General features: G+C 40.6%; 1 protein-coding gene across 2 annotated transcripts in view; it reads right to left on the bottom strand.

Moving 5' to 3' along the window:
• LOC126251668 (calcium-independent phospholipase A2-gamma-like) overlaps window positions 1-22,112 on the bottom strand; it is an 80,485-nt gene that overhangs the window by 18,886 nt on the left and 39,487 nt on the right. For both annotated transcript variants that reach the window (XM_049952239.1, XM_049952240.1), the window contains exons 7-8: window positions 20,802-20,993; window positions 7,401-7,602 (exon numbers count right to left, since the gene is read on the bottom strand). In XM_049952239.1, the coding sequence (XP_049808196.1) occupies window positions 7,401-7,602; window positions 20,802-20,993 (394 nt within the window). The remainder of the gene's footprint in view (window positions 1-7,400; window positions 7,603-20,801; window positions 20,994-22,112) is intronic.

The following is a 22,112-nucleotide window of genomic DNA, read 5'->3' as shown; positions in this document are numbered from 1 at the left end:
TGACAGTCTTTGGGTTGCGCCCATTTGAAACTCAGCATCTATGCTATATGGCAAGTGGCAACTTTCCTTTACATAATATAATAACTGTTGCTGATGATGGTGGAATCTCAAGCAAAAAAGCAACATTTATTTTAAAAATAAACAAATATATTCCATGGAAATCAATCAGGTCTATGCTCACATTCTGATGCTCCACAGAAGTTTCAGTCCTATCCAAAGGCCTCACCCTTAGCCCTGCACCCAAATTTAACCATGCTGAACTTGTCAAGGACCCACTCTCCTTCTCCCGGTCCCTGCAATAGTACTATCCCGAAGTGGAACAACTGAACCACATTCTTCACCAGTGCTTTGATTACTTATCATTATGCTCTGAAATGAGGGATGTCCTACCCAAGATATTTTCCACGACTGGTGCTCCGTCGCCCATCCAACATCAGGTGCAAAGCCTGCCAAATCCACCCACCAGCACTTCCTATTCCAGTACTGTCACAAGTTTATCCTACCCTATCAGGGATCAGGCCACCTGTGAAAGCAGCCATGTCATTTACCAGCATTGTTGTAATCATTGTACAACTTTCTATATTGGTACGAATACCAACCAGCTGTCCACCAGGATGAACGGCCACCGCAAATTGTGGCCAAGAACAAAGTAGACCACCCTGTGGCACAACATGCAGCTGAACATGGCATACTTGATTTCAATGGCTGCTTCATTATCTGAGTCATTCTCTGCTCCTGAAGTTCCTGAACTTAGGGTAATATACTGTTCCCGCACCCTCCATCCAACAGTTCCATGCCCTCTGTCCACCACCTCTTCCATATTCTCATCTCCCAATGTTGCCCTCTGCCAAAACACCCACCCATCTTGCACCCCACTCTCCTATTTTTCTCTGTTTTACTCACCTCCCTGCCCCACAGCCTCCTGTTGCTGAACCTGTTAGCAGAGTTGTCCCTGCACACTCCGTCTGACAGCGCTCCTCTCTCTACCCCCTGCCCCCCATACACTGCTATCCCTTCCGCATATGACAGCTGCATTCTGGTCTGACCTGCCACAGTTGACTGTGCATCAGGTGTGCTTGCTTGTGGGAATGAGTGGTGTGTGTTTCTTTTTCTGATGAAGGCTGTGGCCAAAAGCTTAGGCGTATGTGTCTTTTAATTATGTCTGTCTGTAACTTAACATGTCATCTTTATGGTAAGTAGCAATCTATCCTTTGCTTACATGTTTAATACGAGGGCGGTTCAGAAAGTAACCTCCGATTGGTCACAGTGCAGGTTGTGGGGGGAGTAGCAACGCCATCTGTGCGTTCACGCACTCAACAGGTCAGTCGGCATCAAGCCGTGGTCGAGTGAACGTCGTACCTGCGCTAGTTTAGTTTCTGTGGCAGTTTGAAATGTGTGCTGCAATAGAAAACCCCACCAAATGTGAAGTGCGTGCTGTCATAAGGTTTTTTACAGCCAAAGGATATTCTGCAGCAGCTATTCATCGTGAGCTTTGTGCCGTGTACGGACCAAGAGTTATGAGTGAAGGAGTTGTCCGTGAATGGGTACGTTTATTTAAAAGTGGACGAGAAAACGTTCATGATGAAGAGAGCAGTGGTAGACCATCATTGGTGACTGACGACCTCGTTCAGACAGTTGATGCAAAAGTTCGTGAAAATCGACGTTTCTCAATGTCGGAGTTGTCTACTGGTTTTCCACAGATTTCTAAGACTCTCTTGTACGAGATAGTGACAGCAAGATTGGGTTACCGTAAGTTCTGTGCACGACGATGGGTGCCCAAAATTCTTACCGACCACCACAAAACTCAAAGAATGGCCTCGGCATTAGACTTTCTGTCACGTTATAAGAACGAAGGAGAACCATTGTTAAACAGAATCGTGACCGGTGACGAAACCCGGATTAAGTACGTGAACCCTGAGACAAAAGAACAATCAAAGATGTGGGCACATTCAAATTCGCCTACCAAACCAAGAAAAGCCTCGCAAGATTTTTCTGCCAGAAAACTGATGGCAACGGTGTTTTGGGATGCCAAAGGGGTGTTGTTGGTTGAATTCATGGAACGTGGTACGACCATTAATCAAGACGTGTACTGTGAAACAATAAAAAAGTTACGACGGGCTATACAGAACAAACGCCGTGGTATGCTGACTTCCGGTATCGTTTTTTTGCACGATAACGCCCGTCCTCACTCTGCTCGCAGAACAACGGCCCTTCTTGAGTCCTTCAAGTGGGACGTTATCAACCATCCACCTTACAGCCCAGACCTGGCGCCAAGTGATTATCACCTCTTCATGCATTTGAAGAAATGGCTCGGGTCACAGCGGTTTGATGACGACGAAGAGCTCAAAGATGCGGTCACAGGCTGGCTCCAGGCACAAGCGGGTGATTTTTATGCAGAAGGAATTTCAAAGTTTGTGAAGAGATACAATAAGTGCCTCAATCGCTATGGAGACTATGTAGAAAAATAGTGCAAAGATGTAGTTGTAAGATGTATATATTAAAATATTTTTATTTAACTTGGTGTATTTTTTTAAATCAACCGGAGGTTACTTTCTGAACGGCCCTCGTATTATGAAAAGGGTGAGTTGCAGACAGGCACAACAAAAAGACAACTAAACAAGTGAGCTTTAACCCAAAAGCCCTTCATCCAACCGCCCCCCCCCCCTCACACACACACACACACACACACACACAAAGCTGAGCATTTGTAAAAACTACTCCCAGGCCCTTGGACTGAAGTGGGCCAAATTTGATAAACTAACTCCTGCTAGGATCAACATTTTGGGGTGGGGGAGGGTTCATAATAGGTAGGTTGGAGCTTAAATAGTGGCAACACTGCTGTGGAGACACTAGGCAATGGAATTTACTATTGTCACTGATAGCACATGTTGACATACCTACCTTACCTCCGAGCAAATGGACTCGCTTGTCCCGTCACCGGCATGTGCACCATCGAGGGAAAAACAGTCACTTGTGAATGAGCGGTCTAATGTAACGGTGTCACTATGTTATACGACTGTGATGGTGTTATCCTAACACATTACGTTCCTCCATGGCAGACCGTCAATGCCCGCTATTACTGTTCATTTTTGGAGCATCACCTGCGACCAGCTTTGCGAAAGAAGTGGTGACACTTTCTGCGCAACCCACCCATCATTTTGCACGACAACGCGTGGGCGCATACAGTGCAAGCTGTGGTTGCTCTGTCTGGTCAATGGGACTGGGAAGTACTGTACCATCCACCATACTCCCCGTGACTTTGATTTGATTTGATTCCGAACATGAAGGACCAACTTTGTGGCATTTGCTTCAGAACTGTTCCAGAGATTCGACAGGCAGTAGACCGCTCCATTCACACAATAAACAGAACAGGCTCTGCTAACAGCATAGTATGCCTTCCACATCGCTGGCAATGGGTTCTACTCAACGCTGGTGACTACTTTGAAGGACAGTAACAAGTGCAAACATGTAACACTTTTGTATTGGTTGTGAACAAATAGCTGCCATTATTTAAGTTTCAACCCTCGTATTCCAGCTCTAGTATTTATGGATGTACAGACGTGCATGTTTTTAAGCCCGTGGCATATAGTTGCTCTGAATGATAGGTGTGTTGCATAGGAATAGCATCAACCTGCCTTATCAACCTGCTTTGCAGGGCAGCCTACACATCATGGGACACACAGTGTTTCCAAACCCTTGATGTATAGGCTGTGCTGCACAAGAAGCATGTTGGGGGAGTACACCAGCCTGCTTTACTGACGTCTTTTACAGGGTCTACACATGTGGATGTGAGTGGTCATGCCAAGGAGGAAGGTTGAGATGGATAGAGGACATGATTTGAGAGGAGCGAATGAGGGGCTGATCTATGGGGAAGAGGGGGCAGGCAGTGATCAGTAGGGATAGTTGGGGCAGGAGGAGATACAAAAATGAAGGAGGGGAAGGACGACACACACACACACACACACACACACACAGAGAGAGAGAGAGAGAGAGAGAGAGAGAGAGAGAGAGAGAGGAGGAGCTGAGACATAGGAGGAAGAGATGGATAGGTAAGGAGGTGAGGAGGTAATTGGCAAAGAGAGAGGGTACGTGGAGAGGGACCAAAAGATGTGCGAATTATAAGTGACACACATGTACAGAGGCAAAGAAACAGGGAAAATGCTAGTATCCACTAAAATTATTACCAACCACATAGAAACTAAATATTATTATAATCTAGCAAAGGTCTGTGCATGCTTTAGATGCAGGTATCACACAATGGACCACTTTCAAAGTCATGGGCAAAATCATGGAAGGAAACAAAATATTATGAATAAATGCTTTTTTCTTAAATACATACATTTTGAGAAAAGTTTTCACTCAGTTTCAAGCAAATCTGTACTGGCACCATAGGGAAAGAAGGCATCAATTCATTCTAAGTTATCACATTGAGGAATGAATGCATATAAGGTACAGCTTCTACATATTTCATCTGAATAGTGGGAAATTCAGAACTGAGGAGAGTCCAGCGAAGTGATTCCATACCACCAAATATGTTCTCAACAGTCTCTGACAACATTTTCAGATCCTCAAACCAGGCAAATGAAGAAGGAAACACGTTAATTAAACACATCCGAATCACTCTCAGTTTGCTGAGTACACTATACTTTTACCCTATGACAAACATAGCCTTTCATAACAATATAGAGCAAGTTTGTAAGTAGGACAAAGACTCAGTTATAATAATATTAAAGTAAAGAACAATATATTCACTGAAGAGGAAATAATACAAAATTAATAATCATAGAACCAGCTGATCAGCTTTTGTATTTAGGACAGCTGAAGAAAATGATGGGATGGACAGCAAAAGAAACAATTAGAAAAGTTAAAATAGCGTGGAATGGTTTAGGTAAACAAAACACATTTTTCCAAAACGTAGCTTCCAACATTTCTACATGGGAAGTTTGCAGTCAGTGTGTACTATCTGTTTTGACCAACAACAATGAGGCAATGGTCTTTATGAGACAGGAAAAGTAATCAATTGAACAGAGAAAAGACTGGACTGCATGGCAAAATTGTGACTAATGATAATTAAACAGAGGTACGCAGAACTTGTAATGAGCTGAATAGGTGGAAGGTGGACCACGAAATTTCTTTGCTCAGTCCAAAGCGATAAGAAAACACTGTAATGATACCCTTTCCTTTTCATAATTGTTATTCCATTTTGGATTTTCAATTGTTTGATTTAATCTAATTGAAGGTGGATTAATAGCATTAGAAAAACATGAAGGAGCAACATAAATACATCTCTAGCTGCTGCTGCTGATGATGATGGTGATAAATGTTAGCACAATTTTGTTCCCTAATTTTGTAATAATGTGATATCTGTGAGATTCTTTTTTGTTCTGGGCAGCTGTTCATGACTTTTCTGAAAGACAGGAACTATCTGCACTATTTTCTAATCACATGGAATGCTGCTTTGTTTCAGTAACCTGAAGTAGAAGAGGGACCATGTCTTCTGCATATTCAAAGCAAACTGACAGTTATTCAAGTGGGTCCAGTGACCTTCCTTTATCAAGTGACTCCAGCTGTTTTCCCATCTCTCTCTCATGTATTTCTGTCTCTCGAGAATCTGTCATTTCTTTGACCATGCAGCACCCAAGAGTGTTTGGGCCAAACTCGTCTTCAAACATATACTTAAAGATGTATAAAAAGTGATCTGTCAACTAGAACTTTCACTGCCTATGTGCAAATAAGTATTAATTTTTAACAGTATTTAACACAGAACTACCAGAACAAGCCGTTCCACATCAAATGAGTAATCTTGAAATTCAAAGTGATATAAATAGAATGTCTGGAACTAACTATAATTTATGGCAATGGAAATATCATAGCCCAAACGTAAATAATGATTTGGAAAACAGATCACAGCTGGTCTCAGGCACACAATATAATCAACATTCAGAGGCAATTTATGTGCCTATTAATGACTTCACATTTAAAGTGAAGGTAAATAGTAAATTATTATGGATAATACAGAGGCACCTTTTTGATTTTACTTCTACTACGGCTTGTACACACTGATCTTAAAAAATCTGTGCTAATGTACAAAAATGTGTGCAACTACCTGCTGTACATGAACTGTTGTGCTAACAATAAGTCCCAGTTTTTATAATTTTTACTAACAAAATATATTCAAAACATTGTGGGGAAACTCAATCTCTCTACGTTGAATAGAGGGTGGTAAAAAGAAACACATGAAGTATCAATTACTTCAATGTTCAAATACTGTTCTATGGTTACATAAAAATGGCATAGATCCCAAACTATTCTTATAGTGCCCATGTATCCCACTAACAGAGCTGTATGGGTGTGACCTCAGATAGATATATAAACAGTCAATACTCATTAGCATAGGAGGATAAATCGAAACTGCAATAATAATCTTTGTTTATCAAACATTAACTTGGTGAATAAAATCTTCCACACTGGCAGTTAAAATACTTTTATAAAAAGTCACTATCTGCTTGGCATCAATCAATTAAAAGTCACTGACTGTTTTGCATCAATAGAGATGCATCTTCAGATGATAGGTTTTTTAAACAGTCGTGTCACAAAGTGACTGCTTACAGCCAAGTCCTATCATTCATAGATAAAAGCAGATAGAACTTGGCTCTAAGCAATCACTTTGTCATGACATGAGTGTTTTAAAAAAAACTATCACCTGAAGCTGCATCTCTATTGATGCAAAACAGTCAGTGACTTTTAATAAAGTATTTTAACAGCTAGTGTGGAAGATTTTATTTACCAAATAGAATTTTGGCTGCAGTTGTCCAACTTTTTAAATAATGTAAACACTAACTTGTTCTATAAATCTTCGACTCCAACTGCCTCATGGAACTATGAATATGTAGACACTGTTAAATTTATCTTACATCACAAGATCAGAGGTGTAAGCATTTGTTAAATTCTCATATTGGAAAGAAGAGGAAAGGAAGTTCAATACTCAGCAGTGACCATTTCCCTGTCCAATACTAATCATTTTGTCTTTAAAATAGGTTCTCCCTCTTCTCTCTGTTGTTATAATTATGAACATGTTGGAAGGATAAGTCTCTCTTCTTTCTTCATGTTATCTCTTAAAAAGAGGAGAAATGAACGATGGACGCAATAGCTAAAAATATCTTTTGGGTCCCTTACTTCTCCTCTACCAGTTACTCTGATGCTGCAAAAAGGTGTTAGTCATCTTTCTTTCTGGATTAAGATACTGCCAATTATTGTGTAACTAAAGCATAATTGAGACTACAATGACCAACCATAAATACCTTTCTACAATTTTACAGTAACATTCTCTTAAAAATGTGCATGTTATTGTATAACCCAAGTAACAATACAGCAGAAAATAAATATGCACTGTTACAAACCTTCAGTGTCTGTAGCACTGTCTAGAATTTTCAAGAACTTTGTTTTCCATGATGATGACAATGATTCCTCTTGAATTCCTATAACTGGTTGACAACGGCCAGTACCAAAAGAAATTATGCACTGAATAGGAGAGCCAGGCCACAGGTGTCGTGCCTCATGGACAGCCACAGCACATGGATTATTTACGAGAATACCACCATCCTAAAAGTAATGCATATATTTATTAGAGTATTTAGAGTAGAAATGTAATGACATAATGGAAAAAAGCACAAGTAGCAGAAATGGCCAGTCAACTAGTAAGAAAATTTTATGTAATCACATTGTAGTTCTCATGCTTGTTCTGGGGTACTTCAAGATAGATCTGAGTGAAAATAAGTAATATCCTAAATAACATCAATATTTCTTGTTTATGTTATAATAATAGAAGAGACAGGATGTAAATGAAAAAAAAAATGACAAATAAGAATTACTGCAGACGACTACACAAATTCAACTGACTGAGGCACATAGTCATAGGTAATTGTAAAATTTTTTTTCAAAGCTTTAAAAGACTTTGTGAGTGGTTAGCAAGGCTATGGCTGATGAGTACTGGAGTAAAAAGAGTGACGCCTAGGAAGAGGTAAGATATTGTTGGCCAGGTAGGACATGTGGAAGGATGAAGAAAGTTTCCTATCAAGCATAAGCCCCAAGAATTTCACAGGTTCAGTGAATGGAAGTGCAACAGGCCCAAGATGTAAAGACAATGGAAGAAACTCATTCCCCCACCAGAAATTCGTACAAATTGTTTTGTCAGTGGAAAAGCAAAAGCCATTGTCGATGCTTCATGAATAAAGACAATCAAGACATCACTGAAGGTGCCGCTCAAGGAGACAAGTTCATGAAGAACCGCAATAGACTGCAATGTTGTCAATTAAAAGGGAACCGAAGATGCCTGGCACGAGACAATCCATAACAGAGTAAAATGTAAATGTCGTGTGACTAGGGCCTCACTTCAGGCAGACGGTTCGCAGGGTGCAAGTCTTTTGATTTGACGCCACTTCGGCAACTTGTGCATCGACGGGGATGAAATGATGATGACTAGGACAACACAACACCCAGTCCCTGAGCTGAGAAAATCTCCGACCCAGCCTGGAATCGAACCCGGGCCCTTAGGATTGACATTCTGTCGCGCTGACCACTCAGCTACCAGGGGCGTACACCATAACAGAGTTAATGGCTACAGCAAAGAGGACGATGCTCAGGATGGAGCGTTGAGGCACCCTCTTTTCCTGGATAAAGGTGTTCAACAAGGCTGAAACTCTGCTTTTAAAAATTCCTGAAGGAACTGGGACAGGCAATCTCAGAAGCCCAAAGTGTGTAGAGTAGGATACCAGTCCTGCAGCAGGTGTTGTAAGCTTTCTCCAAATCAAGAAACATGGCCACAGCCTGGTATTTTCACAGAAAACTGTTCATGAAATGGGTTGACAAAGTGAAGAGATGGTCAACTGCAGAATGGCATACACAAAATCCACACTGTGCAGTGGGTAGTAGATTGTGAGACTTGAGCCACCATGAATCATACATTCTCACCTTTCAAACACAACTGGTGAGAGAAATAGGGTGGTAGCTAGAAGCAAAGTGTTTGTCCTTACTGAGGTTTGGTATGAGTATGACAGTGGCTGCACACCAATGTCTGGCAAATGTGCCATCTGCACAAATGCGATTGTACATACGACGGAGAATGTGTTTGCCTGCAAAAGAAAGGTGCTGCAACATCTGAAAGTGAATATCGTCTGGCCCTGGGGTGGTGGAAGATCAGGATGAGGTGAGAGGATGGTCAAGTTCCCTCATAGTAAGGGCGGCATCATAGCATTCATGATATGAGAGGAGCAGGATACCACCCGAGCCTCCTTCACTTGTTTTTGAGGGAGGAAGACAGGGTGATGGTAGGTGGAGTATGAAATCTTCCAGAATAGATGCCCAAGGTGTTGGAGATAGCAACAGGATCCACAATGACATCATCTGCTATAGTCAGGCTGGAAATCAGGGAATAAACCTTGGTCCCAGAGAACCAAAAGAGGTTGCCCCACACAACAGAAGAGAGAGTGAGACTGTTAAAACGACTAGTAAAGGAAATCTAGTAAGCTTTTTTGGTATACCAAACAATGCATCAACACTGCATGTGCAACTGTTTATAATGAATACAGTTTGCCATCACAGGATGATGGTTAAAAATGCGGAGAGCATGTCTCCATATGGGAATCACACCTTGGTTCACCTCAGTCCACAAGGAGACCGGGACACGGTGTGGTGAAGTAGTAGTGTGAAGTGCAGAACATTCTCCGGTGGTAAGAACAATGTTCATAAGGTACTTTACCTGGTCATCACAACTGAGAAAATGTTTGTCAAAGGCCCCTGGTAGAAATAAGGTCTCCAGTCACCCTTAGAAAGTTGCCAACTGGGTTTACATGCAGGTGGATTGAGAGTCACCAAACGGATAGCACAATGGAAATGTCTGCTTGAGTACATGTCAGAGAAAACAGACCACTCTAGACAACGGGCAAGCTGGGCAGTGCAGAATAAGAGGTCCTGATGGGAATAGGTGTGCATGGAGTATGAATGGAACATGGGTGCTCCAGTGTTAAGATAGATGAGGTTGAGCAGGTTAAGATCTGTCAAGAGGGAACACCTCTCAGACAGGTCCTTGAAGAGTACCAAAGGGGATGATGGGCATTAAAGTCACCGAACAGCAAAAAGGGGTGAGGGAGCCGACCAGTAAGCTGGAGTCAGTCTGACGTGGTGACAGCTAATGAAGGAAGGATGTAGACATTATAAAGACAATTAGTGAAACGAGGAAGAAAAATGAGGACTGCAACAGCTTGCAGCCAAGTGTTCAAATAGTCTGATAGTTTGGCTATGGATGAGCGGCATGACCCCCTGCCCCCCCTCCCCCACGAGATGGAAGTTGTCGCGAGGATACAATTTTGTTTCTTGGAGGAACAACCAGGCATTGCAATTCCAAGAGTAGCCTTAATTCCTCCTTGTTGGATCTAATGCCATGAATGTTCCACTGGAGAAGAGTCATAATGGGGAATGGGGAGGAGGGGACAAATGAAGGGCAATCATTTTGGTGGCTGCTGAGTGTCAGTCTTCGAAGATTCACTGCTACAGGACACCAGAGGCTGGAGGATCCTGCTCCATGAAATCTATGTAAGTTTCAGCATTCTCCCTGGGTCAGCCTGCAGGCTCTATGGCAAAAAATTGGGGTAGTGTGCACCAGCAAAATGGAGATCAGCTGGGTGAGAGTATCACATGGCGCCACTGTTCAAGAGGATCTCCAAGTCGGGGAATGAGAGAACCGTTTGTCTTTGTTTGATTTCTTAGAGCCTTTATGACTGGCAGACAAGGACTCAGACATTTGTTGGTTGGAGGGACGTAAAAAGTTTCCGCGGGAGTGTTTCTTTTGTCCTTTATAGCCTGCCAGTAGTGTAGCAGGTGATTTCAATGGTAAGGGCAAAGATTTGGTGGCTTGTCGTGCAGCTGCAGGAGGAGACTGAATGTTACTATGATACTGGGCGATTTCAGAACTGCAATACTGAATTGGTAATCGCAAGTCTGTGTGGCCGTGTCCCTCATGGAGTGTGGCATAGCAAGGATGGTACTATAATTGTCGAATGGTAAAAAGCAGGGCTTTTGACTGGCCAACAACTTGTGTGTGACAGGGTAGGGTACTTTTTCCTTCACCCAGATCTCCTGGATGGCCCACTTATTACAACTGAATCGCTTATTTCAGAAGGGCCCTATATCCATCTGACATTGTTTTGAGAGAAGTGGAAAAAACTGTTTTAATATTTTACGGGGCATTTTCTTAACTGTTTGCAGTGACCATCTGAGATATGCGACTATGAACAATTATCTTCATTTATTCTGTACTCAAATACTGTATGCATTTATTGACCAGAGCTGAATATTTCTCTTTGACATGTGGATTTTCAGAAATAAGTGAGACATAAAAATCTTAAAACCTTTACAGCACACAAAAAAAACTGTCAATAAATATATAAGTAAATGTTAGAGACAATGTTTAAAGAATTCACAATATCTGCTTATGAAAACAAATTGTTAATCAATAATGAATATCACGAATAACACATCATCTGTGTCCAGTGCTCCCACAGCAGTTGGCCATGACGAACAGTATTTCAGAATTCTAGGATGTGTTCTTCTTGCACTATGTAAGCAGCCAACTTCTTTACACCTATCATCATCTTCGCATTGGCAGGAATGTAGTCATCTGAGTAGGCTTGAACAGCTGGGAAGTTGACACTGGATCAAGAAACTCCAGGTAGTCATAATCTGAATGGGTATTTAAACCACTGATCATACTGCAGGCTGTTAGAGACCCAAATACCTCATCGCTGATGACAAAAATGATGAAATGTTTAAACACTGAATGCTACTTTCAAGTCCCTTTGTGATGTAACTGTCTCTAGAGAATGAGTTGTCATCCTCTTGTAAAGTCCCATCCACCATAACTTGAAGTCAACAATTTCATCTGTTGAGACAACCTTTATGGAGAATTGTCTTCTTGTACTAGATGATATAATCAGTCCAACATAATCCACAACAGTTTATACTCTGTCAGTTCTTTGCAGTGATCTCTTGATTGTGCCAAAAGCTCTATCAGACGGTAAGACTGAGTGTCCCCTGATAAGAAAGAATACCTCTATTGTCTGAAATTTTCCAGCACCCACAAACGCTTGACACATTCTTATTAAACAAATGATTTTTGTTTAGTGCTAAACAGTTATCACAAAACAGATGTATAATTTTTATGTCTTTGGGATGCATGTGGTGATATGGTAATACAAGAAAGTGTGCACTTCATTAAGACCTTTGTGGGTAATGAAATGCCATATTGTCTTTCAGACTGTGAATGCCAAAAACATTAACTGTCAACTACCAGAGATAAAATAGGTCTTGAACAGGTACTCTTGGCAGATGAAGATTCTGCACGAAGTCAAATCTCAGACTTGAAATATGTTTATTTTCTTTACAAAGCCTTTCACTTACATTGAAAGTAGTATAAAATTTCTTGACTCTTCTCTCGTGCACCATTAAATCGCACACAGCAGTCCATCAAGACACCTCATTGAAACTTATGTTCACCATTAATTGCTCAAATTCACAACACGCATCTACCTGTGGTCTGCCGAAATGAAGGTCAAAATCCTGGTTAAATATTTTCACATAGTAGTCATATTTGATTGGAGAAAGGGAATTCACTTCTTTGAAAAGCTCATACGTGATCTTTCTATTCGGTCAGCACTAAGTAAAGGTAGGCTTTACCGGCACAATGAGACCCCTTCATCAGAAATGATGGTATGTGCTCATCAACTTTGGCAATTTCAAGTACTGATATTGAATTACCGCTTATACATCATACTTTCCTCATACATCTTTAGGGCTTCTTCCAAGAAGAAGCAGATGTCTTATTCTTCTCACTCTCTTTTCACCAACTGCAAAAAAGGTTAGAAATTCTTCTCTGCAAATTTGGATACAGTTTGTTCCCACCATACAATGGTATTTGAAAGAATTTGCTTTTGCATTTCTTCCTTCTCTTGGTCTAAGTTATTTTACTTTAATGCCAGTATTAGGCTCTGAAGGTAAAGATCTTGTTCATCTTTACTATTAAGATCCAGAACATGTCTGAGCCTTGATAATTGATCATCTAGACCAATGGATTCAAAACACTTAGAACTGCATGTTCAAGGCTGTCCGAAAGATTTTGCTAATATTAGCTTACCTCAATAATCATTATGCTTCAGTCCCTTTAGTTTAGCTGTTTTGATTACATTTCGTTCATAATGCTCAGGATAACGTACAACTTTCCTCCCCCTTTCCTTATGGAAAGGTTCAACTGCACAATCAGATTCTCTCATATTGATAGAATATAAGATACTATGAGGAAACAGTATCACATCCTACTGCTTGCTCTACAACAATGACTTTGAGACAAACTATAGATGGATTACCTATATCATTCTCCTGCCTTTTCTGACAATCACAGCATCTCACTAACATACATTGAGTTATTGTTCAAAAGTGTTGAGTGCAAAAACGTCCTATGTTCTGCACATAGGGCTCTTTTGAAATTAATGAGAATTTCTCCACTGTATATTGCAGCTATCTGATAAAATGTGGAGGTCCTTTCCACACTCGATGAGTCAACCCCTAAAGAACACAAAAATGTAAATAGCTCAAAAGTCATAAAAGCTGAGTTAGGGTCCTTCTGAAATATAGGATTCAATTGTTACAGCAGGGAGAAGAAGGTGGGCAATCCCCCTCGTGAGCATCTCTACCACAACACATTTGGCTGTGTTTTGACAGGACATGCAAGTGTGCTTATAATGTTGACACAGGTAGCAATGCATCAGGTTTGGAATGTATGGTTGAAGTGTGGTGACTTCATAACCTGCCTTAATCTTCGATGGAAACACTACTCGATCAAATGTGAGAAAAAGAGTGCGTGTAGGCACTAAGTTTGTATCAGTCTTTTTCATCACTCGACGGACTGCAGTGGCGCCCCGATCAGAGATATAATTTTGGATTTCCCCCCCTGGTCAGGCCAAGGAGCAGCCGAGTGTAACACCATGCAAAGAATTCAGCATACGACAGGCCTGGACACAAACACGACAATCTTGGAGGTGCAAAGCTGTAAGCAGTTCTTGGGCTTCAAAATTACAATTGGTCTCCAGAAGCAAAATCGCAATAAGTAAGCAAGAGCAGGGTTCCACAGGGTCTGCAATGGCACCAACACCTTTCTGAATAATAAACAGAGTAACTATAGCAAAAGACCGACCTCCGACCTCCAACCTCCTCCAGTACATGACACCACGAGGAACCGAGGTGCAACTGGGACAATTGTTAAAGTTTTAGCCTCATTCTGTTTATGTTTAGCAGATGTTGACTGAGATGAAAATGATTGGCTCACTGTGAAAAAATCCCCATGATTGCCAGCATCTTCAATGCCATGCTCCTGCCAACTGGGGGCCACCATCAGAAAAGGGGGGGGGGGGGGGGGGGTCATCCGCCTTTAGGTGATTGTTCACACCTCAAGTCACACCTCCCAAAATCCAGACAGAGGGACCATTGGCAATTGGGAAGGTAACAGTTCAGGCAGTCACCCCTCCCTGGCCTAGCCTGGCCTGTACCAGGGAGTATGAGAGAACCCTACCTGTTGACCCGGGGTTGGGGATTACACATAACTTATCACCTGTTACATGTTATACACATGGGCTGGTCTTCAGGAGTACTTAGGTAGGAAGAAAAATCAAAGAGAGACCTCAAACGGCAAAACAGAGGAAGGGGAAGAGATGGAGAAGAAAGAAGTAGACGAGAGGCACTGTTCTGATGCCGGGCTGCCAAAACTTCAGAATGCATTCTCAAAAATATCGAAGACACATTCACCAGAGGGGGGGGGGGGGGGGGGAGTAGGGGACGATTAGTAGGAGGATGGACACACATCATGCATTAGGCTGGGGACCAGTGGTAGCCAAGCATGAACTCACTAAAGAGTGGTGAGCCCCATGGGAAGTGCCTAAGATTTGCAATAAGCAACTGTGGATTGAATTTACAGATCATCATGCAGTTCCTTGCATAGATGCAAGAAGTAATCTAACTAGCATATGCTTATATGCATTTATTAATTTACTGAGTTAGAGTGAACTAGCAGTGGCTATGTCTGCTTCATGAAAGAGAGAGTATACAGTCATCAATATAAGGTGACAAGGCAAAAGGAAGTCTGAACTATTTTTCAGGTAAAATCTCTCATTATCATGACAATATTAAATAAAACAGATATTATCTAAAGTGATGCATAAGAAATCCACAAATCTTGTGCAGGAGTAAATTAATGAAATGGGAATAACTTTCATATGCGATTATCCAAATAAATAGCAAACATAAAATTGCACACATGTTAAGAGTGTGATTATTTAATACAAAAGATAGTCCACTAGCACAGTGAAATATATTAGCTACAGAAAAAGAAATAAAGTAAAACAGAATGTAATTTCAAAATAAAATTGTTGAAATGGAAAGCAAAGTTCTTGCTGATTCTGGAAAAAAAGTTTAAGTATATGGAGATGATTACAGTTGTGTGCAGAGAAGTGTCAATTGATATTTTAAATGCTGTGATTTATATGTAGTAAAACTATCATAGACAATCTGTATAATAAATATAGAAGAAGGTTTCTGTAAACCAGACTCCAATTAATAAAAGCAGAAGTGAAAATTAGGGGGACTGGTATTGGAATAGAAGAGCTACGTTCTCATATACTTTATTAGTTACGACCCAAAGGGCCATTAAATGTAAATAATTTGATGGTAATTAAAAACACTATGTTCCAAGTTGCTGTAATTAGTTTAGGATGGTTTACATAACATCTTTCATCTTACCAGGGGCATATGAAGTGCGAGATGACTTTTTAGGATGACATGTCCCACTTCCAAGCTTCCATGACAACAAACATGTTTGTGACATTTATTAGGAAGTAAGTGTCGGGATATTCAACTGTAGGGGAGGGGGGTATTATTATTACATGTGCATATGGAAAACATCTTAAACCCATCTCTTCTGCAAGATGGGATGTCAAGTGAGGGTCACCACCTGCTGTGTGGGGCCACGTGTTTCTTGGTGTCATACTCTGAAGACATTTAGAAGACAAGGAGAAAGAGAGGAAAGGTCATGGCTACAATAAACACCACGACAAATGACTGTCCAATTGGCTTATGTAAAGAGAAACTTCTTGTCATTATCTTGTACAAGCTACGTATGTACAAGAATTGCCACCCCAATTAGTGTACAAGATTGTGTGTTTGTAAAACAAAGTGTGAATACAGAAAGTTCAAAGTTCAGTTGTTTATGTAATTCATGTAGCTTGGAGGATGCTCTCTTTCAGCAACCATTCACACAGAATGGGTGGTAGTCCTGTGGAGACTGCTGGACTACAGATATGCGGCACTGACTAGCAGGTTCACCTCAGTAAACATTACGAAAGATGACCACATGAATTTTTTAAAAATAAATCTACTGATATCACACATACAAGGGTTACAGATCACACACAGGAAATGTAACACTGATGCCATACAAAAAACCACTGATGTTCATTTCCACTAGTGGTCAATTCTGAATTGCGTAGTGGTGAGAATTCTTAGTAACAACGAAATTAAGCACGTGGGCTTCTGCAGCCTGTGGCGAGCTTACTGAAATCCTCATCACTTAAAAAACTTAAAATGCTAAAATAACTGACATTTCAGCCATGTCACAATGGCCTTCCTCAGAGCACAGACAAATTTAGCTGAAGGAAGGTGCTCCAATGTATTGTGTTTCCAAGGTCGTCATAAGATCACCACTGTCAATATTCTTAGATTTTATTGGGTCTAAATACAAACAGTAAGTGCCAGTAGATAGGGAGGGGATATAAGGCATACTAGGCATGGGTTACATGGCACACTGGTAATTGGTAGCCCACTACAAACTGGTGATAAGCTTATATGGACCGTGTGTTCCAACTGTTAGTTGCAGTAAAGCAGTGCCCGTTCTGTACATTTTGCTTGCTTAGTCAGTTGTACTAGTGTCTGGTGAGACACTGCTATGCGATCGTACTGTATGTCATTCTGAGAATTGCTCACAACCAGAACAATGAAAGCCTTTGGCTATTCTCTCTAATGACGGTAAGCTGCTTCAGTATTTCAACTGCCTCTCTCATTTTGTGAGTACATGTCCATCACATTGATGCTGAAATCAAAAGGCCATGAAAAAGTAAGAATACTGCAAAAAGTGAAACATCCAAACATAACACTATACTGGAAGAAAGAGTCACCACAGAATATCCTGGGAAGAATCACTCAATGATTATCCAGGCTGATAGATACGCTCACTTGCAGAGAACACAGGTGAAATCTGACTGAAGATAGTTAACTAAGACTCTTAAGATAATTGACTAAGAAACGAGCCTTAATTGAAGACTCTAGAATTTATCATGACACAGCCAGAGGACTGATTATTGAAGTCTCTGAGCAATAATTTGAGGAATATTTAAATCCATAAGGAAAGCTATACAGGGTGTTACAAAAAGGTATGGCCAAACTTTCAGGAAACATTCCTCACACACAAAGAAAGAAAATATGTTATGTGGACACGTGTCCGGAAATGCTTACTTTCCATGTTAGAGCTCATTTTAGTACTTCTCTTCAAATCACATTAATCATGGAATGGAAACACACAGCAACAGAACGTACCAGTGTGACTTCAAGCACTTTGTTACAGGAAATGTTCAAAATGTCCTCCATTAGTGAGGATACATGCATCCACCCTCCGTCGCATGGAATCCCTGATGCGCTGATGCAGCCCTGGAGAATGGCGTATAATATCACAGCCGTCCACAATACGAGCACAAAGAGTCTCTACATTTGGTACCGGGGTTGCTTAGACAAGAGCTTTCAAATGCCCCCATAAATGAAAGTCAAGAGGGTTGAAGTCAGGAGAGCATGGAGGCCATGGAATTAGTCCGCCTCTACCAATCCATTGGTCACCGAGTCTGTTGTTGAGAAGCGTATGAACACTTCAACTGAAATGTGCAGGAGCTCCATCGTGCATGCACCACATGTTGTGTCGTACTTGTAAAGGCACATGTTCTAGCAGCACAGGTAGAGTATCCTGTATGAAATCATGATAACGTGCTCCATTGAGCGTAGGTGGAAGAACTAAAATGAGCTCTAACATGGAAATTAAGCGTTTCCGGACACATGTCCACATAACATCTTTTCTTTATTTGTGAGGAATGTTTCCTGAAAGTTTGGCCGTACCTTTTTGTAACACCCTGTATGCTTAGGCCTATAGCTGATGGGATCAAATCAGCTACATACAATCTGGTGAAGTGTATGGTCAGAAAACTATGTCACCTTGTGGAACACACAGAATATGCAGAAACATATGTGAACACTGTAGATAACATATTCACAATTAGTACATAAGTACAGAAAATTAACTTAATGGTCAGCTTTGACACAAAATCTTTCACCAAAATATGAGGCTATTAACATTCTTCATGCAGGAGTACCCACTGATTTTGTACCTGATGCAATTACATTTGTCATCAACTTATTTCACCTAGTGTCATAAATATTTTGAACAAATGGCTAGAGTGACAATGGAATCCACTCTCTGTTCAACAGCAGTGCGTATCTTCATGGAAACTTACAAACAAATTACATTAATCTCCAGTTAGTCCAAAAGATACTTTGTGACAATATTATACAATGTGTGGACTGCTACTCACCATATAGTGGAGATGTTGAGTTACAAACAGGCACAATGAAAAGACTGCTAACCAAGTGAGCTTTCAGTCAAGAAGGCCCTCGTCTAAAGTACACACACACACACACACACACACACACACACACACACACACACACAGGAAAAAAAATCATGCAAGCACAAACATATGACCACTGTCTCTGGCCACTGAGGCCAGAGACAGTGGTCACATCTGAGTTACGTTTGCACGAATGTGTGCGTGTGTTGTCTACACGAGTCACAACATATCTTTTCAGTCACAACATATCTTTTCAAACAATGGAAAGTCCAGGATGGAAAAGTGACAGTATTATGAAAAGGGTAGAGTGATACTCACCATATAATGGAGATGCTGAGTCGCAGACAGGTACAACAAAAAGACAGCTTAGCAGTGTGAGCTTTCAGCCAAAAAGGCCTTTGTTGAAAGTAGACAGCACATGCACATATCATTCATACAAGTGAACTCAGACGTGACCACTGGGGCCAGAAACAGGGGTCGTGTGTGTGTGTTTTGTGCCTGCATGATTTGTGTGTGTGTGTGTGTGTGTGTGTGTGTGTGTGTGTGTTTGTCCACTTTCGACGAAGCCCTTTTTCGCCGAACATTCAACATCTCCACTATATGGAAAGTAGCACACTATCCTTCTCATAAAACATTATTAAATTCTGGATTTTCCATTGTTTGAAAAGATATGATGTGATGTGATTAACGTGACTCACTTGAAAAAATGAAACAAAAATGAAAAAGTTCACAGCAGAAAAACATGAATATCTGACCGCTGGGTTGGAAAAGGATGAGCCAGCCAATATGCAACACACTAAAACTTCCAATTAAAACTTTCGACTGGAGCTGGCATAAAACAAAATTTTAAAAGCTTTCTCTCACCTGTGTCATTCTCGTTAAAACAAACTGATGTTTACTACTTGCAGTGTTTGTGTTTTACAATGTACTATGCAATGTCCTTCAAACATGCATGCATGACAGACATGGCAAACAGTATTTACATGCCTAAGACTGGCCACAACGAAAGTAATAAAGTCTCTCCTTGTACAGGAGTCACAGCAATAGCGTCAGTGCAGGACATATACACTCGCTGACATGTAGAGATTTGGGTCAGTCCTGGAGGTGTGATTGGATTGCTGAAGTGGTTAAGGTGAACGCTCATGTAAAGCAGGGAAATCCGGGTTTGGGAGAGTCCTGGGCCAGCACAAATTTTCATTTGTCACAAATAAATTGTGCAGCTGAAGTCTAATAGTATTCACAATTCTGAATATGTTTATTCCAAAATTACTTATTTCTACAGCTGCCCCGTTGTGAAACCATAATGTAAAGTCCATTAAAATGTGGCTACAACATCACGGAAACATTTACAAGTTGTTGACACCTCTTTGCTAAATAGTTACAGTCTCAACAGAAACACTGAAATGAGTGAAAAGGGAGCTGAAGAAGAAGTGGATGTTATTGCAAATAATGGATTCCTCCCATCCCTTCCTTCCTTCACTGCCAGCTTACAGTCAGTGTTATCAGTGCAAGCACACCACAGAGTAACTATACAGTATCTATAAGTGACTTCTCATGAAGTTTTAGGTGAAAAGACTATCATGCAACTCGTTCAACTATTCATCTTTTGTGCAGATATTTGATGTACCAGTGCTTTAGTTGTTGCTACAGTTAAGTCTAATGAACATGGGCTGAGAATGCATCCAGGCTGGCTATCCCAGTTAGTTTTGTTCACTTCAATAGAACGAACTGTCATCCAACTTCTATCTGAACAAGTGTGTGTTATAAATGTTGCAATGAGACAATGCCAACTATTTGCATTCCATAATTTTATGAATTTCTGCAATGGAAACAACAAGCTCAACTAACGTGTAAACTAAGTTGTGTGTTTACCAGGTAAGACTCGCCTTAGTATTTCAATAATATGTGAAAACCAGTGTACATCACAAGCAGTAGTTAGCCTAACTACAGAATATGCACACAAGGTATCACTTATAATCAAAGAAGGTAAGAAAAACAGTAAATGCATTACTGGACATTAATATTTGTGGTGTTCACCTGATGTAAATATTCTCCTAGTTTAAACTCCTCAAAGTAAGATGGTGCTGCTGCAGATGCTCTGACTGCCTCCCACAATGCATGTTTGTAACCTCCTGTATACTGTGAAATTATTCCATATGGCAGAGAATAATTTCTAAATATAAAGGCTTGTACTCGTGGTTGATTAACAATAGCAGAGACGACAGCAATCTAGAAAAAATGTAAAAGATGACATTACCAATAGTTACAGATAACAAATAAATAAATTCAAGGTAAATGGGGTGCACTCTTTGATTTAAATGCAACCTTGCATCTCCTGTGACTCAGCTGAAGGCATAAAGTGGGAAAGTGAAAGGAAGATTATGGTTTAACAGCTAACAAAAGGGTAATTAGACCTGAATAGAAGTTCAGTTTGTGGAAGGACGGGGAAGGACATTACCTTAAGCCCTTTTGGGAAAACACACAACACAGTTGAACCCCAGCCCTCTGAAACATGCAGAGAAGTAAAGGTGATGGTAAGCAGGGTGGGGTGACATGGATGCAAAAATTACCGACACCTAACATCAAAAATCTATCATAATTCTTCATATGACAGCCAAAAATGCTACAACAATTTTGCTGAAAATTCTACGGTAAAAAGAACACAGCACGTCTAAAACTACCATTAACTATTGTTTTAGATACGTCATTTTGAATGTACAGTGTACCTTCAGCCAGCTAGATAAAAAATAATAACCCATTTATTTTACTTTTTCAACGCAACTCCCAATATATTCAGCCTTCTGATATTTCGAAAACAATCAAAGCACTTCTTCCAAGTGGTTCTGGCACCACTTTTCTTCTGTAGAAAACTACTGTCCCACCAGTAGAATCTTCACTTATGCAAACATGGCGCAGTCCTTTCATCAAAATTATGACCATACTGAGAGTGCCCAAGAACTTCGAATCCTACGACAGCTAAACCATCCAAAGAAAATTTTAAGTCAATACGTTGCAGCACTGCCTTTATGAAATCCATATGTTATGATATTGGAAGTCACTGTTAGACTTTCTACCTTTAAGTAAAAACTCAACACAACACATTTCAAAATACTCTTACAGTGAGTAAGAGTAAGAATAGAAAACATCCTCTTGTACATAAATTGAGATTTTTCAGACTGCACCAGATGAGCCCCAACCTACAAATACTTGTTTTTTATTCTGTGATTTAATTCCAATATTATATCAGTACAGCCAGTCTTATTCATCAGCAACAATGTTCTGTGTTTGTTTCTTATATTGGAACATTTCCTTTCATATGTTTCCCTATCATTCTATAACAATGCTGTG

This window comes from Schistocerca nitens, chromosome 4, assembly GCF_023898315.1.
Source record: "Schistocerca nitens isolate TAMUIC-IGC-003100 chromosome 4, iqSchNite1.1, whole genome shotgun sequence".
NCBI lineage: Eukaryota > Metazoa > Arthropoda > Insecta > Orthoptera > Acrididae > Schistocerca > Schistocerca nitens.
Note: the sequence above shows the minus strand (reverse complement) of the source record. Positions and strands in the feature narration are given on the sequence as shown.